The sequence below is a fragment of the Elephantulus edwardii genome, unplaced genomic scaffold, assembly GCF_000299155.1.
Source record: "Elephantulus edwardii isolate Elephantulus edwardi_28Jun2011 unplaced genomic scaffold, EleEdw1.0 scaffold00010, whole genome shotgun sequence".
Taxonomy (NCBI): Eukaryota; Metazoa; Chordata; class Mammalia; order Macroscelidea; family Macroscelididae; genus Elephantulus; species Elephantulus edwardii.
Window position 1 is genome coordinate 9,524,482 of NW_006399760.1, and position 19,467 is coordinate 9,543,948.

The 19,467-nt window shown below is 37.0% G+C and overlaps 1 protein-coding gene across 2 annotated transcripts in view; it reads left to right on the forward strand.

Moving 5' to 3' along the window:
- The window catches only part of ARHGAP15 (Rho GTPase activating protein 15), a 948,827-nt gene that overhangs the window by 134,236 nt on the left and 795,124 nt on the right, over positions 1-19,467 (forward strand). For both annotated transcript variants that reach the window (XM_006880749.1, XM_006880750.1), the window contains 2 exons: positions 438-506; positions 15,062-15,123. In XM_006880749.1, the coding sequence (XP_006880811.1) occupies positions 438-506; positions 15,062-15,123 (131 nt within the window). The remainder of the gene's footprint in view (positions 1-437; positions 507-15,061; positions 15,124-19,467) is intronic.

Consider the following 19,467-nt stretch of genomic DNA (forward strand, 5'->3'; position numbering starts at 1 on the left):
GTGTCAGAGGCGGTGCGGTTGGCACAGGATAGAGCAGGGTTTAGGGCTGTTGTGCATAGGGTCGCTATGAGTCAGAAACGACTCGGCGGCACATAACAACAACAACAACAACCTTGGGAATGATATATTGTCACTTCTGCCATACTTTTGGTTGAAGCAATCATAAAGTACTTGGACTCTGTCTCTTAAAGGGAGAATCAAAATAAATCCATATACAATGCGAGATATTACTATAGCCACGTTTCAGTGCACATTTTGTTCAAATCAACTGATGTTCAACACACTTACTGCTCCTTTTACATCTACTTTATTCAATTCATGAATGAGTTAGAATATGATTATTTTAACATATACTCTTGTTGAGTCTTTTAAAACATGAAAGCTTTCTTTTTATTAAGGAAAAAAGCAAAACTGACTAAACATCAATATTCCTGCAGGTATCCCGGCACAGAAGAAATCATTCACAACACGTCCTCAAGGATATTATCACTCCATTGGAACAACTTGTAAGTGATTATTTTACACCAATACTATATTACTTACCTACTACTATCAGACACATTATCCCCAAACTTGGTAATGGAAAAAAACCCACATATTACTATCTCATGTTTTTGCGTATCAGTAATCTGGGCATAGCTTAACAGGATCTTCCCACAGTCTGTTTAAGGCTGCAATCAAGGTGTCAGCCAAAACTGAGGTCACTTCTGAAGGTTTGAGTGGGAAAGGGTTTGCTTTCAAGCTCCTTTAAGTGGTTGTTGGCAAAAGTCAGTTTCTTGAGGGCTGTCTGCCAAGGGCTACCCTCATTCTTTGCTGGATTTGAGCCCAGGAGAGGCCACCATCAGTTTCTTGCCATGTTAACCTACCCTGCATGGCAGCTTCCCTCATTAAAGTGTGCAAACGGAGAAGGTAACAGAATGAGTTCCTAACAAAACTAAAATGACAATCTCATAGTCCTCCATGGTATCAAGAGCCCAGAAGGTTTGCTCCATTTTATTGATCAGAAACTAGTCATTCAATCCAGGAGAAAGGATAACACAAAGGTACAAATAACTGTGAGGGACAATCATGGGTGGTCCACAGCATTTACTGCCACAAATCTTTCTGACTGCTTGAGTAATAATTATTTCTTCTAAGTTTCCCAAAGTAAAGATTGTTGTAACACATTTGTTTATTGCGGTTTCCTAAAAACTAAAAACTTTGTAAATAACATGAAGTGTTAGATACATCAATAACATATAAAAGTCAGCTTTTATACTCTGCTATTTCTTTCTTTGAACTCTTGTTATCATAAAGACTTTGTTCTTTATTTTCCACTCATTTTACTTAGCTTTCCTGCTATCTTTCTCATAGGTGAGCATGCTCCCTGTTTCTCCAGTTGATAGTATTTTAACCCTGATAGTTTTAACTCTGCTGTCATTCCATCCCTGTTATCATTGGTCTTTTTCATCTTCAACACCAAAAAGTACTTCTTTGCATTAGTTCTTTCTTTTACATTTACTGGCATATTTTAAATTCACTTCCACCTTAGTTCTTGCTTCATTACTTTAGCTTTTGAATAACTATTTCTAAAAAAGATTGTATAACTTTGCTCTCATTTCTTTCCTTTCTCTTTTGAACACATTCCATTAATGGTCTTATCCAGCCACAAAAGTTAGAAAATGTGCAAGATCTGTCAGTTCACACAGGCCACCAAGGAGCTCTATCTTTCTTCTGGATTCTTCTGGCTTATTCTCTCCCTACAAAGATGGCTTCTGTGCTTTCTCCTCCATGTCATTCTATCCAATTTTTCCTCTACCTGTAACAAAACAATGACTTCTGTGCTCAGAAATTTGTTAGTCTGTTCCTTTATTTGCTTCAAATCTCTGTTCAAATAGCACATTTTCTCAGAGAGATTTTCCCTGATTCCTCCTTGCCTCCCCCTCAAAGTACCCTTCCCATTCACACTCTTCATTCCCTCTTATCCTGATTGCAATTTTGCCATAAATGTTATCACCCTTTGGCATACGAAATGCTTTATTTTTATTAGTCATCTCTCCTTTTCCATTCCGTAGTTCTGTGATAACAGGAACATTATCTTTTGCTTCCAGGAATAACTAGTAGGACAAGGTGAAGTCTCAAAGATATGCACTGAATGAATAAGAAATAAAACAACAAAAAAGAAACAATAATGGCTCTATCTTTACTTTCAACCATATGATACACATATCTATACTTTTTCTCTTTTCTGTTGCTTAAAATTGTACCTTCAGGAGCTAATTAAGTATTTCATCTAGTACATTTCAGTGTCATCACAGACATGGCATATCTAAAACTGAGCCTAGCAGCAACTTCGTCTTCAAACTCATCTCCCTTTTCAATAAGATGATCTCTTTTTTTAAGTAAAAACTGAGTTGTCTCTGACTCATAACAACTCCATGAACAACAGAATGAAACATTGCCAGATCCTGTACCATCCTCGAGATAGTTGGTACATGTGAGCCCTTGTTGCCACCACTGTGTACTCTTCTTTGTGTCCGACATGACCTAGGTCTAGAGAACATTCTCAGTGTTGGGGTTTTTCTTTTCTTTCCATTTTTCTGACTCTTCACACACTGTAACCATGTTCTGAAGCTGTTTCTTCACAACGATATGGTGTCTACCTACTTCTCAATGGGCACATGAGCACGTCATCATCCAGGCCTTCAAATGTTTTGACTTACCTTTCAGATTCTACTGTGATCTTCCCACTGGTCCTGTTCAATGATCAAAGGCCAACCTTCTTTAAAACATATTTTCATAACCCCATTCCTCTTGTCAGTATTTTGAATGTTTTGTGTAGTCTATAGATAGACTGCAGATTTTTCTCATAGTCCCTAATTTACTATATTAGCTCCTAAAATAGTTCTGGTGGCATAGTCGCAAGAAGTTGCACTGCAATCCTAAAGACATGCAGTTCCAGGCCCCCAGATGCTCCTACAGAGAAAGATGGGCCATTTCCTCACATGGGATTAACTCCCTCTGAAAACTCACCAGAGGGTAAACTATGGGTTGCTTCTGAGTCTACGGGACAAAAACATCATCATCAACAACACCACCCTTAAATAACAACAATAAAAATACAAGAATATTAATATGGCCAAGCTATGAAGGATCTTGGATTTTTCATAGTCGTCATACTTTCTTTTATGCAGCAAATGTTCATACATTGTGTTGTGCTTCTCAACTTTCATTTCATTATAATATTGCTAAATGTCCTCATATTAGAGACTATGGTGGCTATTCACTTCATATTCCCTATTCTCCTTAACTTGCTATCAGCAACTCTGGCCTCATGAGAAGCTGTGTACAGTTGGTGAAAACGTCATCAATCCTGCACTAGCCTCACAGTCTCCACTGTGCTTAATCCCATCTCTGCATTTGCTCTGTCAATTCATTTCATTGAGAGTGTCCCTATCCTAAGCTGACCTACACCTTCCCAAAGATAGGCCTATTCAAACACCATGCCCAAACTTCGTGAGAAAAGATCTAACCATCCTTGCTTCTGAAGAGTAAAGTGGGGCTGCTTTATTCGGGAGAGATCTATTTGCTCTTTTGGTAGTCCATGGTATAGTCACTACACTTTGCCAACAACACATTTAACCTACATCAGTTCTTTTTGGCCTTTTGCTATGTGAAGTTTTTTATACTATGTGGTAAAATTTATATGCTTTCAGTGAGACTTAGAGAATGAACTTATTTCCGAGGATCACCATTTATGCTTAGAAAGTGTTGTCATATAGTAAAGATATCATGTATCAAATATGAAATATGAAAATTGGTATTTTGTTTCCTTACTTGTATATTCCATATTATAACTGTTCCAAAGACTTAATTATTTTCAAGCCACTTTTCCTTGTTGCCCCCAAGAAATGTTCAGGAAAAATAACCCTATTTATAGCATGTTAAATCTTTATCTTCTTTATTTTTATCAAAAGAGTATAAGACATGTCTATGGATAACCCTGCAGGAGTCAAAAGCCTGTGGCAGGTTTTAGAGAATCATCTGCTACCTCCTGAGCTGGAGGATTTTGCAGACAGAGCTCAGGAAGTTGAAATTGCTTAGGGGCAAAGCAGGCTTTTTGCAGATAAACTCTAAGTCACAGATTCTACCTTTTAGAGCCAGATATCATTTTGTGGATTAATTAATACTTGAGAAGGCTTTGAGGATGAAAGACATTGTGAGCATATAGTGATTTTTCTTATTTTAAAACAAAGAAGAGCCACTTTTGGAGGGGGGGGGAACCACCCTACTCTATTGATCAGGATATGCTTCCTTTATAAATGGCAACAATTTCCAAAAGCTCTGCACTCCTTCAATGTTCTACTTTGTTAAAATTTGACTTTTTGAAATAGCATCCTCCCAAGCCTTCAAGAAGTTGTAAATCTAAGTACTTCCAATAAAAACTGACTGCAGATGTTAATGGTTTTGTGTGTCCTTCCTTTTCTGGAGCAGGAGCTTGTTTGTGGATTCAAGGACTTGGGAGGTCATCCCTGTGTCAGTGTTGTGTTAGCTTCGGGTTATGCCTAAACAGATAGGCCTTTCCCTTAATGAGTTTTCAGGGTAGCAAAAAAGGAAGATAGAAATCAAATAAAGGCACACACAATTTTGAAAATGCAAATCATAAAATGTGCTATAATGAAAAAGAGTGTCTATGAAAGAAGAAAATATCTACCTTATTCTAAGTAATCATGAAAACACTCTTGAAAGGGAAATCTGACTTTCCAAGATGAATAGAAGTTAACCAAGAAAAGAGCTCGAAAAAAATGTCCCAAGCAGAATGAAAAATCAAAATTGGTACATTCCTTAAACTCCACGAAAGGCATTGTTGTTGTTAGGTGCTGTCGAATAGACTGTGGCTCTAAGAGACCCTATGAACAACAGCACTGAATCATATACTAGCCTGCTTCTTCATCACAATCTCTGGTGCAGTGATGGAAGACATGGAAGAGGTGGAAGAATGACTGAGAAGGAAACAATGCTCAGATGAAGAGGAGCCTTGAGTTATCAAAGGGCACTTGGAAACACAAAACCAAGTTATAATTAAGCCCATCCAGGCTCACAGTTAATGTGCAAAAGAGTTTAGAATAAAGAAAAAAGACACATACAGAACAACAACCACCACATCAAAATAAAACCAACACCAAAAGCTTTCCACATTGAGCAATCCTTCCTTCCTGACCAAACCAAATTAGATTACAACATAGCAATTGAATTACTCTAATAGATTGTTGAGACAGTAACCAGGAAGGCCACTCTCACTCAGCTCCAGTACTGGATAACTAAGGGGCAACATATCTCTATTTAGATCAAAGACATAAAGAAAGATAATCCAAGGAATAGAAGAGAAAGAAGGACAGATAGGGTACAGAGAAGGCAACAGAAGCATAGAGTTACTTTTTCAGTCTTCATTTGAGATATGCCCACACCATCCCATCTCCCAATAGAATGTGAGTTTCTCAGAGGGCACTAAATGGAACACACAGTTGCAAGAGGAAAGGCTCAGTAAAAAGAGGTTTGTGGAAATTCTAAGAACATCAAATGGCATTTGCAAAATGGCATTTTGATGCTTTAAGAGCAGATAAAACAAAGGCATTTGGATAAAATTTCCTTTGAAATATACAGGGATATAAAAATGGTGGGAAAATACACTTGGCAAAACATAGTATGTGCTTTGCTAAACTCATCATTTAAAACCCCCCAAAGCTCAATATGTTCTCTAGTTCTGGGAGAGAGAGAAATCCATGAAAACACTGTTCAATACATTGATACAAATAAACATCCACACCCACATCATATATATGTTGTTGTTGTTATGTGCCATTGAGTAACATGCTACTCATAACAACCTTATGGACAACAGCTCTGAACTCTGCTCTGTCCTGAAGCAATCTCACTGTCTCTGACACACCTACCCCCATTTCTCTAGTTACTGTGTCAATCTATTTCATCTGGGGTCTTCCTCTCCTGCACTGTTCCTCTACCTTTCCAAGCATAAGGTCTTTCTTCACAAACTCGTTGGTCCCTCCTGGCCACATGTCCAAAGTATGTGAATTGGAGTTTTAAAATCCTTGCCTCCAAGGAGCAGCCTTGTTTCACCTTCTCCAGGACAAACTTGTTTGTTCTCTTAGTTGTCCATAGTATATTATACTATATAGTATAGTATAGTATAGTATAGTATAGTATAGTATAGTCAACACTCATCTCCAGCACCACAACTCAAAGGCAACAAACACTTCTTCTGCTATCATCCTTATCCATTGATCAGTTCTCTGATGCATAGCAACTAATTGCAAAGACCATGGCTTGGATCAGGCACAACTTAGTCTCTAGACTGACATCGTTGCTCCTCAGTACTCTGAAGATAAGACTTTCCCAAAGTAATTAATCTTTTTATTTCCTGGCTATGTACCAAGAGTGTTGATTGTGTAAGCTGAAGCTGTTAACATTGTCATTCTCTTCTCAGTCATAATGTTAACCCTAACCCTTCAGTAGTTTTTCAGAGGCAATTGATTGCCTGGGAGGCGATTCCCTATCTGTTTCCTGCAGAGCAGGTTATGGACTTGAAATATAAGTCTTCAGGATTGCAGCACATCTTCTCTCAACTAGGCCGTTTATATATTCTTGGTAGCACAGTTGTCAAGCAATAAGAAAAGTAATGTAACCTGGAAAGAATGTTAAGAAAATGAAAGTCAATGGAAAAGAGATAGAAATGTTCATTTTAGTAGGTAGTAAAAGAGTGATTTAAGAAGAAAAATGACACATCAGGTAAAGGTAAAATGATGTACCCAAATAATATTTTGTCCTTATTTCTCATTTTCTAAAACAAAAACAAAAACACCAAATCAAACAAGATTAACATAAAATAATCCTTTAAAAGTTAACAAAAATTATTGTAGAGGCCTTGTTATCAAATTAAAAGATAACTAAATGCTTTATCTGTTTGAACATTATATTGACCTGGGTTTCAGTTAAATTTGTTGTTGTAGGATGTTGTCAAGTCTGTTACAACCCTAGCAACTCTGTGAATCACCGGTCATAAACCCTACCTGTCCTGTGCTGTCCTTACATTCTTTGTCATACTCTAGTCTATTCTTATGGTGACAGGGTTAACCCGTCTCATTGAGGGTAGTGTTTTGCTTTTTTTTTTTTTTCACTGACCCTATACCTTTATGTTGTTTGCCTCTGAGTCAAGCATGACTCATAGCGACTCTATGAACAAAAGGCCTAAAGCCTTTCTACAACTATCGACATTTATCAAAGTTCATAGAGTTTCCGAAAGGCATGTCATTTAGGAAGTGGATGTCATAGCATATAATTTTTTCAAAGTCTGGCCCCTCCTGATAACATGCTCAAAGTATGTGAGATAAAGTTTTACCATCCTTGCCTCTCCAGAGCTCCTTGATAGATTTGTTTGTTCTTTTGGCAGTCCATGGTGTCCTGAATACTGTTTGCCAACACAGAAATTCAAAGATATCAGTTCTTCTTTCATATTCCTTATTCCTTGTTTTTCTTTTTCTTTATATGTTTTTGTTGTTACGTGTCATCAAGTCATTGATGACTCTTAGCAACCCTATGTACTATAGCTCTGAACCCTGTCCTATTCTAAGCCAACGTTATTGTTTCTGACATACCAACCCTATACCCCAGTCACTGAGTCTATCTAGCTCATCCAGGGTCTTTTTCTCTTGCACTGTCCCTCCATCCTTCCAAGCATGATGTCCCTCACCAAGGACTTGTCCCTTCTTGCAACACAACCAAAGTATGTTAGACGGAGCTTCAGAACCTTTGCCTCCAAGAAGTACCTGTTCCTAACAGTCCATGGTAGAGTCAATACTCTTTCTCAGATTCATAGGAACCTACTAAAAATACAAAATAAGGTGGATTGGATCAGGCACACCTTACCATTTAAACTGACATTCTTGTGTTTCACTACTTCAGAAAGACCCTTGACAACAGGTTTTCCCAATGTGACATAGCTTTGTATTTTATGACTACTATTATGAGTGTTGCTTGTGAATCCAAGTAAAATGAACTTGCTGACAACATCAGTCTTTTCTCCCTCTATCTTGGTGTTGCATATTAGCCTAGTGATGAGGATTTTCTCTTCTTTGATGTTGAGATGAGATCCATATTGAAAGCGGTATATAATCTTTGATCTTGTGCAGTAAGTGCTTCAGCTCTTCTTCACTTTCTACAAGCAAGATGAGCTATCTGCAAAATGCAGTTTGTTAATGAGTCTTCCTCCAACCCTGATGCCAGGGTCTTCTGTATATAATCCAGCTTCTCAAGTTATTTAATCTGCATATTTATTAAATTTGTATGAAGAAAGGATACAACTCTAATGCACACCTATTCTAATTTTAAATCTTGCTGTTTTCTCTTTTTGTTCAGGAAATTTGTTCTTGGTCTATAATAATTAAGTGTTCCGTTTTTTCATTCTTCCCAATATTATCTATATTTGTTATGAGCTACATAGTCAAACGCTTTTTAAAATTCATTAAAACACAAGTAAACATCTTACTAGTTTTTCTGAATTTAGACACAATCCATTTTATCTCAGTAATTTTATTTTCCATTCTATGGCTTCTTCTGAATCCACTTTGAATTTTGGAACTTCTCTGTCAATGTATTTCTTGACATATTTGAATAATCTTCATAAATATTTTATTTGTGTACAATATTAATAGTTTTGTCTAATAATTTACTCATTCTATTGATTCACCTCTTTTAGAATGAGTTGTTAAGTGCCATCAAGTCGTAGACAACTCCTAGCAACTCTATGAATGAGAGTCCTAAACACGCACAACTTCATGGATTCTCTAAGTTTACAGAGTTTCTGGATGCAAGCTATTTCAGAAGTGGATGCCACTCCTGCTTCCAAACTTGTTTAAATTTGAGAACTCTATCAAACACAGTCTACAATGGGCAACCATTATCACATTTGACACATCAGTGTCACAGTGTTTACTACCACAACAATTATGAGTTACCTCTGTATAGCAAATTGACAGACCAATGCTACACTGCTTAGAAGACTGTTTGACTAAAAACAACACTAGGCCCAAGGGCCACAGGTCTGGGCCCAAATGTCTTTTTAAAATAAGAGTCCAAATTCAATCATCTCACACCCATTCGTGAGCAACAGACCATATCCAAGTCTCAACCAAAACAGAAATCACACCTTTATGGTATCCAGCTGCTCCACTCATCTTTCTGAACTTTAAAACAGCCCCAAACTGGCAACCAAATACCTTTTTAAATACAAGGCCAAATCAAATCATCTCACACCTATGAATCCTTTTCAGTCAATTGACGAAGAATCTATAGTCCAAATTTCTTGACTATAAGTGAGAGAATGTGTAACTGTTACCTGAGGCATTTTTGTGGACACTGATATTCTATCAATTCCCAGACCCTCACTCTTTGCCAATTCCTTCAGTGCAACTTGAACTTGATCATATGTTTTCTCATGAAATAGTTCAGTGTTGGTCAATTCTTTTTGATGTGTATTTTGTGTCTTTCCTTCTTTTTTTTTATGGTTCCCATATCACTTCGTGTTTTGACCAAGTTTGTGTCTTGAAGTGCCCTCAAGTTGCACTATCCACATCTGAAATAACAGGCTTGCAAAAGTCTTACCTATATATAACAAAAAATATTTTGAGATAAAATGGATACAAGTATGCATTAATAATTAGAACTTAGAATGTATGAAGGAACACGGGAAAATTAGAAGTTGTCAAAAATAAAATGGACTGCATAAAAATTGACATCTAGACATTAGGGACCTGCAGTGGACTAGTAGTTGTCATTTGTTGTTGTTGCTTTTACCAGAATTAATTTTATTATTTTTTATTATTATTTTCTTGTTGTGTGCTATCAAGTTGGATCCAACTGGCACAGGAGGAGATTGGCCCTCCTTCTCCAGTGTAGCATCTGGTAGATTTGAACCACATGCCTTCAGGATTGCAATGCCGCTTCTTGCTACGTGTCCACCAGAGCTCAGTAGTTGCCACTTTAAATCAGACAGTCATACGATTCACTACACTGGGAATGACAAATGAAAGAGGAATTCTGTGGCATTCATTGTGAAAAAAGAGCATTTTAAGATCTATCCTGAAGTGCAGTGCTGTGAGTGATAGGATGTTATCCATTTTTATACAAGAAAAACCTGTGAACATTCACTAACTACTGAAGCCAATGATGAAGACATTGAAGGATTCTACCAATGTTTGCACTCTGAAATTGATTAAACATACAATCAAGATGTATTAGTGATTATTGGTACTTGTAAAAAAAGGTTAGAAACAAATAAGAAGGACTTGTGGTTAGAAAATATGTTCTAATGACAGACATGAGATTAGAAGGAAAAAAGGTAGAATTTTGCAAAAAGAGTGATTTACTTATTCAAATATCCTTGTAAAAAATCATAAAGCACAGCTACTCTAGATCTCATCTAATGAGATACACAATAAGCAGAATGACTACATCTGTAGAAAGAGTTAGTTGGGAAGCTCAGTATCAAGAGTCCCATCAGAAGAGGGGTTGACTGTGAAACATCAATTATTGTTATGCAAATGCAAATTAATGTTGAAGAATATTTAAACATGTCCACAAGACCCAAAGGACAACCTTAAGTCTATCAGAGCAAATTTAAAAGCCATCTCAATAATAGATTTGATAAATTGAACACTAGTGACTGAAGACCAAATGAGTTGTGAAATGACACCAACATAATTCATGGAGAAAGTATTCATTACAAAGATAGGAAAATAAGTAAAGAGCAAGATGAATGTCAGTAGCCACTCTTAAAGTTTTACTTGAAGGTAGAGAGACCAAAATAAAATGAAGAAATGATGAAATAAAAGAGGTGAACAGATTGCAAAGGGCGGCTCATGATGACAAAGTAACATACTATAATTAACTGTGCAAAGAGTTGGAGTTAGAAAACCAAAAGTGAAGAAGACTCTCAACACTTCTTAAATGAAAAGATCCTATGGGCTTTTAATTACAGAAAAATTCAAAATTCTTACACAAAAAGAACAGTCATCCAAAAAGTTCCACAGATAATGGGTAGGCAAGTAATTTTGAACAATCAGCCTACCGCACCATAGGTATATATTGCTATTTAAGTCATCCTCATCCTAAATCAAAGTTCCTAAGAAAACTGACTAAAGAGTGAATCACACATTTCAGTAAGCGCATAATCAGAAGAGCAGAGAAGAGAACAATAGCGTGAAAGAATCAACAGAGCAAATATAACCTATAAATACCTTGAAGTATGATGTTACTAGGCAATTTCCTCTCATCAAAATTGGACCGAATTTAGTATATAGTAATTTGTGTCTTAAAAACCGTGTATTTTGGCATGGAGTGTTGTGGACAAGTTGGTTGTTTGAAATGATATTTCTTATATCTGGAAACAACATGAAACAGTCACATAAAAATTGCAATGTCAGTATTGGTGATTAGAAACCAAGCTGATCTTTCTGCAACTATTGTTATCATTAATCAAAGGTTCTCTTCTGTTCTCTTGACTCATCTATAGTCTGCCACTTAGGTTGAAAAACAGGTGCTGTCTGGGTATCCCACTGCCATTCTTTCTTCTCATTTGTATCTCAGCACGGTTGTGCCTGTTAAGTACTTCTTCAATGTTGAAAGACTGGCTAACATCCAATCTGAACAAATTGCTAATCTTTCCTGCCACTTAAGGCTAAATACGGTTTCTCGGGGACATTGGATAAATAGCTCAAGAACACAGGCTTACCACTTAAGATTGATATTGTTAAGTATGGGGGACTAGAGAATACTACAACTTTAAAGAGTTTCAATAAATCCTGGTTCTTGGCATATAGAATACAAATTTAATCTAAAACTATAGTTAAATTTGGTAAATTGTTGGATAAAAATATATGAGTCCTGGATTATCAACCAAGTAACTCTAATTTGTGGATTATTTCCCATTTAGATAATGGAGTCAACATAGAGTAGAAATAATTTGTTAGAATAATTAAGAAACTATCTCATGTAAAATGAAAAAGACACAAAAGTCTTCTGTTGAATACTCCTTTCAGCTCACTGTGAGCTTCACAGAATAACTGATTTCTGGAAAATGGCAAAACTTTCAAGAATGATGGCAAGGAATAGTAAGATAATAAAGACTATATCATGGAAGCATTGTTTTCTTGAATAAGATGGAAAATTATAAGTGTCAATTGAAGATGCCTAAATGGAGCTTATGTATATCCAAAGCAAATGTAGCCCTTAAGCCTAAAGTGGTGTTATGGATGTGGGGTCCTGTCACATAAAATGAGTATCTTGAATGTTACCTCACGAGAGTGGAAAGTCGATTAAGACTCATGAGGGTCATATTAATCTTTATAGTCTCAAGGAAGCAAAAGGTCTCACATTTGAGGAATTGTTGTTGTTGTTAAGTGCCTTTGAGTTGAATGCAACCTGTAGTGATCCTACCAACAACAGACCTGAACCCTGCACTATAGTTTGCTATCCTCACACTCTCTGACACAATAGGGCCCATTGTAACACTGTGTCAAGCCACTGGTTGAGGGTCTTCCTCTCCATTGGCAACTTTCTTCCTTTCCAAGGGTCATGTTTCTCTCCACGAAAAAGTCAGTCCTAGTAACATGTCCAAAGTATGTGAGGTGATTCTTCATCATCTTTGCCTCCAGGAAGAACTTCAGCTGCACTTTCTCTAAGACATACTTGTTTGATCTTTTGTCATTTCATGGGATGTTCAGTACTCTTCTTACATCCCAAAGGCATCAATACTTCTACTTTCATCCTTATTCATTGTCTAGCTTTAAGGTGCATAGCAAGTGGTTAGAAAGATCATGACCTGAATCATACACACCTTATGTCAGACAGATATCATTAGTCCTCAATAATTTGGAGAGGTCTTGTGAATGCAGACTTTCCCAGTGCAATACATCTCTTGATTTACTGACTGCTGGTACCAAGGGTATTGATTGTAGATCCAAGTAAAATGAAGATGTTGACAGAATCAATCTTTTCTCTATCTTAATGTTACATAAAGGTCCAGTGGTAAGAATTTTTGTTTTCTTGACGTTGAGATGCAACCCATATTGAAGGCTGTATTTTTTTATCTTCTGCAAAAAGTGCTTTAAGTCCTCCTCACTTTCAGCAAGCAAAGTGGTGTCATCTTCATAACCAGGTTATTGATTAGTTTTCTCTGATCTTAATACTAAATTCTCCTTCATAGAGTCCATGTTCTTGAATAATTTTCTCAGCATATAGATGGAATAGATATGGAAAGAGAATACAACCTTGAGGCATCCCTTCTTCATTTTAAACTATTTAGTATTCCCTTAGACATCTTCTTAAATAAAAGGTATGTGAAAAACCTATGAGGAGTAGAGTTATGGGGAGTTACTCATTGAAAACTCATTAAAAGAAGAAAATAATAGATAGTATTATATCTGTATATCATTGTATGTTAGAGACTTGAAGATACAGAATATTGTGGTCTATATTTCAAATTTGTTTGTGAGATTTCTCCCTCTAAGGGTCTTTACATTTTTCCCCCTCTTTGTATTTTGCTTACCTGTTAGAGAAATAGCCATCAATAATACCACATGGTGGGTAGCAGATATTCACTCCAGTCTTTTAGTGGAAGAGTGGGGGGACAGTGCAGGAGAGGAAGACTCCAGATGAGATGGGTTGATACAGTATCTGGGCAATGGGGGTTAGTATGTCAAAATTAGTGAGATTGGCTAAGGACAGGGCAAGGTTTAGAGCTGCTACGGGTCATAGGTGACTTAATGGCATATAACAATAACAGAATTTCTGGAGTTCTAAGGTGCTCTTGTGGCCTAAAAGTAAGAAGCTTCACTGCAATCCCAAAGGCATGTAATTAGGATCCACCAGATGCTCTGTGGAAAAAGATGAACATTCTCTTCCCATGTCATTTACCACCTCTGAAAACCTGTGGGAGGGTCAGCTCTGGGTCAATTCTGACTCAATGGTACTCAACAGCAACAACTTGACATTCAGTGCTACCAAGGCAGATTACATACAAGCAACTACTTCACAAGACTTTGATGGTATGGGGTTTTAGGATCATGGTTTCTTGGGTCATCCAAGCTAATTGATCTAATAACCTGTTCATTGTTTCTGTTCAACCTTAAATTCATTATATAGCTCCTGAGGTCCTAAAAGCTAACAGTCGACTGTCCAAGACACAATAATTGACTTCTATTTGCCTGAAAAATCAAAAAGACAATGAGAGGTAGGAATTAGAGGAGAAGATCCATATGGAGCACCATTGCCATGAAATCAGAACTTAATGATGCCAAGATACAGTTCCTGGGAATTTTGATAAAACATTCCATGAAAGAATAATTATCAAAAGAAGTAAAAATCAAAGCAGAATTTAAAATTCTCATAGAATATAGATTTTTTATGAACCAGTGAAGGGTAAATGAATTTCTGAAACTACTGGCCTGATATCTTTAAGGATATAACAAACAAACAAACAAGCAAAACAAACCTTAACATTGTCTTAAGACTTAACAATTAATAATAAAAAAATCTCTGCCTTAAACATTATGCTCTTTAATATCTATCTATTGAGTTTATGCAAATAAGGAGGAAAATTTAGATGTGTGAGAATGGTAACACAACTTGAAGTATGTAATCAATACCATTGAATTTTATGTATATTAAACTTTTAAATTGTGTATTTTCCTGTGTAAGTGCATATTCTTGACAATAAATGCAGCAACAATGGAAGATAAAATAAATTATAAACAGGAATATAAGTAAAGGTCTATCATTATCCAACAAATCACTCATTTTCCTCTTCATAATCTGTCTTTTGAAAATTTAACTACTTGTAATGACTATGATCTTGTAGGCACTTCCCATAAACTGCAAATACATTATTGATGAAGTTTTGTGACTGGAAACTCCCTTCATTGCATTGACTCTTGGATTGCATAGGTTCATTTAAACTAGTAATGTGTGGGCATTCGCTACAGTTGTAATATGTGCATTCTTCTTTCAGATGGTTGAAAAAGAAGGGTATCTTCAAAAAGCAAAAATTGCTGACGGAGGAAAGAAACTAAGGTAACACAAGTTCTCTGATTCAGTTATATATAGACCTCTTTCAGCTGCCCACATCCTCGGTTTCTATCACTCCTCTAATTTAAGTAGCAATACCTGAAAGTATAGGACTTGATATAACTATGACCAGTGATGTTTATGTTAGAAATGTGCAAATTTCAAAGACAGTTTTACCTTTTATATTTGTATAGGACAGGTCAAGTGGATTTTTTACTTCTATTGAGATCTGAAATCTAAAAAACCAACCAACCAAACAAACAAAAAAACCAAACAAACAACCCAATTAATAAAAATAGATAATGGGTCTTGGTGTAAGACAGCAGATTAGAAAACTGAATGGATTTATTTTCAATATTCATAAGTATTTCTATATTTATGTGGCAGCATATATAGATGGATTTTAAAATATTTCTAAAAAAGTTAAATTGTCAAATAAGTGTTGGAAGTTACTGTATTTTGAGGACAAATAAACAGAGGGTGGTTATTGGGGTTACGTTGTATCAGCTAATTAACTTCTGACTTCATGAACAATAAATAGAATTTGAACGTTGGGATCCATGAGTTATTCATTGGCTGATTTGAGGCAATAGATTTTCAGGACTTACTTCCTAATCTACCTTAGTTGTAAGCTCTACTGAAATATTTTCAAGCAACTCAGAACCAATTCATAGCTGACCTTCCATCAGGTTTTAGAGGGGTTAAACCATAGGGAGGAGATTGCCCATCTTTCTTCTGCAGAGCCGCTGGTGGACTCAGACTATCGGACAGGTGCCACTTTTAAGTTAAGAGCACAACTCACTTGAAGGACTCTACCTCTGGAGCTCCCTTTCAGCATCATGTTGTTGTTTATCAACGAGATGGAACTGATGTTCCAGCAGGTTTTCAGAGACACTTAATTACAGGAAAAGAGATTATTTCTCTCACAGAGCAGCTGTTGAATTCAAACTGCCTTTCTTTGGGACTGAAACCTATAGCAGCACGCACACCTCCACTTTTATGGCTGTACTTAGTTGTGTTTTCTGGGAATAAAATGCTAGTCTCTTGCAAAAAAAAAACCCCAAAACAAAACAAAAACCCCACAGCCATCATGTCAATTCTGACTCATGGTGACCTGTGATCAGCTTTCTAGGAATATAAATTTAATGGGAGTATATGGCCTCAACTTTCTCCTAGGCACTGGCTAGTGGATTCAAACCCCAGGTCTAGTGAGCACAGACCTTTCGATAGCAGCTCAACATCGACTGAAGATGAGCGTTTTACCACTGAACCACTGCAGACCCCACTTATCCCAGGCTATGCAAAAGAAATCAGATCATAGTAAGAATTTTCCAAACAAAATAAGAGTGACAGGAAGAGAAAGAAAAAGAATAAATCTATTGTATGCATGAAAGAATGAAAAATAAAAACAGTCATTGACAGTTTAGAAGTTTTGCGAATTTAGTTTTTATATTCTGAACCTATTTAATACTCAGATTTATGCCAGGTAAAATGCTACAGAGATATGTAGAAAATATTCAAATAAGGAGATGAATCATTTATTCATGTATTACTGACACTAAAAGCCATATAGAATAAATTTGCTAATTGGCTGCACAATGGGGCATCTGCTAATTGTATAATGCAATTCATTATGAGAATGATTTTCTGGCCAAGAGTAGACAATAAAATATGCTCTTGTTAGCTAGCTATGATGAGATATGTATATACTTATTTAAAATAATTAAGATTGAAGAAATACAACAGTTCCAAATTTATAGCTCACAATAACTATTTTAATTTTAAATAATAAAGTTGTGGCTTTGGAGAACAGTACTGAGTATCTCATGGCTGCCGAAAAAAATGCAACTAGGGTCCTCCTTAGAGGCAAGAACAGCAAAACCTTACAGATCTTTCTAGGAGAGGGATATCATGGTTAGAAAAATGAAGGGTCAGTGAAAAAAAGGAAGGCCTTCAATGAGATGGGTTGATATAATTACTGCCGCAATGGACCCAAATGAATCAGAGATGATGAGGACAACACTGGATATCACAGGGCTCAGATTTGTTGTTCACTGGGTCATGTATGAGTCTTCAATATGAACTGAAGCACAACATCAAGAAGACAAAGATTCTTACCAGCAGGCCAATTGGCAGCACCGTGTTAGATGGAGAAGAGATTGAGGTGGTTGTTAACATTTAAGCTTGCTTGGCTCCACAATCATCAAACACTCTTGGCACCAGCAGTCAAGAAATCAAAAGATGAATTTTATTGGGAAAATCTGCTGTTAGAGATTTCTTCAGAGTACTGAAAAGCAATGATGTCAGTCTAGAGACTAAAGTGCACCTAATCCAGAGCATGGTCTTCGCCATTACTTGCTATGCATCAGAGAGTTGGACAATGACTAAGGAGGATAGAAGAAGAACGGATGCCTTTGAACTGTGGTGCTGGAGAAGAGTCTTGAACATACCATAGACCAGATAGAAAACAAATAGGTCTGTCTTGGATCGGGTGAAACCAAGTTTCTCCCTGGGGGCAAGGATTTTGAAGCTCTATCTCACATACTTTAGGCACATGGCCAAGAGGGACTGGCCTTTGGGAAAGGACATCATGCTCAGAAGGTTGGAGGGACAGCACATGAGAGAAAGACCCCAGATGAGATGGATTGATACAGTAACTGGGGAAATGGGTTTAAGTGTGTCACAATCAGTGAGACTGACTCAGGGCAGGGAAGCTTCAGATATGTTGTACACAGGGTTGCTATGAGTTGCAAGTAACTTGGTGGCACATAATAGCAACACAACAACATGAGTCATACATAACTCGATGGCACTTACCAACAGAGACAAGTTATCTTGAAAGAAGTGCAGCCATAATCCTCACTAAAGGCAAATATGTTAAAACTTCATCCTACTTACTTTGGTCACATATTCAGAAAGAATTGGCCATTGCAGAAGACTATCATACTAGGAAAGGTAGAGGGTCAGACAAGAGAAAAAAGGTAAAGGGTTAGAGAAAGAGGAAAAATAGAGGGGAAAAATAGAAAGACAGGAAGACCCTCAATGAGATGGATTGACACAGTAACTAATGCTGTACGCTTGAGTATGGCAGAAATTATGAGGATGGTACAGAATAAGATATGGTACAGGCCTGTTGATCATAGGGTCTCTATAAGTCATAGATGACTTGACGGCATCGAACAAAAACAGCATATAGTTTTATTCAGGGATGGCATGTAGGGCTTCTGAATCTTGTCTTGTACCATTTCCCCCATATTAGCCATGCAGCCCTCTCCTTGTAATGCCCAATAGAATTTGGCAGGGCACAAAAGTCATATTCGCAGCTGCTTTAGAAGATTAGAGTCTTTACCAAAGGCAAGAATTGGCCTGAGTTTTAGAAACTGTCTGGTTTGGGCTTGACTGTTGAACTGCAGTTAGTTCTGACTCATGATGTCCCCATGTGTGTAGAGTTGTACTCCACAGAAATCTCAGGGACTGATTTTCCACAAGTAGATATTTAGGCATTTCTTCCAAAGGGTCTCTAGGTAAACTGAAACCTCTAATATCCTTGCATCTACTGCTTCTCTATTAACAGTTGAGCATGTTAGCTTTTTATAATGCCAATGACTCCTGGAGTTGACTTGTTGTTGTTAGGTGCCATATCTAGTTAAGCATGACTCATAACGACCCTATGAAAAAAAGATATTAATCCAGTCCTGTCCTGCTCCATCCTCACACTTCCTGACACACAAGAACCCATTGCAGCAGTCACCATGTCAGTCCACCTGATTGAGGGTCTTCCTCTCCTTCATCGACCTTACTCCCTTCCCAACATCATGCCCCTCTCCAAGGAATAAGTACTTCCTAGCAATATGTCCAAAGTAAGTGAGGCAAAGCCTCATCATTCTTGCTTCCAAAAAGCACTTCAGCTGAACCCTCTCTAAGACATATTTATCTGTTAATTCTCTTGGCCAATGATAAGATGTTCCATATTCTTCTCCAATGCCACAGCTCAAAAGCTTTGATTCTTTTTCTGCTGTCCTTATTAATTGTTGAAGTCTTGGGTTTATGGCAAGCAATTGGAAAGATTATGTATGACCTGAGTCAGACACACATTAGTCCTCAAACATCATTACTTCTCAATAGTTTATAAAGGTCCCTAACTGCAGACTTTCCCACTACAATGCATCTCATTTTTTGATTGCTAGTACCAATGGTGTTTATTGTGGATCAAAGCAAGATAAAGCTGTTGACAGTTTCAATCTCCCCTCTATCCATCATGACATTGCCTATTGGTCCAGTGGCAATAATCTTTGTTTTCTTGATACTGACATGCAATCCATACTGCAGGCTGCATTTCTTTTTTTTATT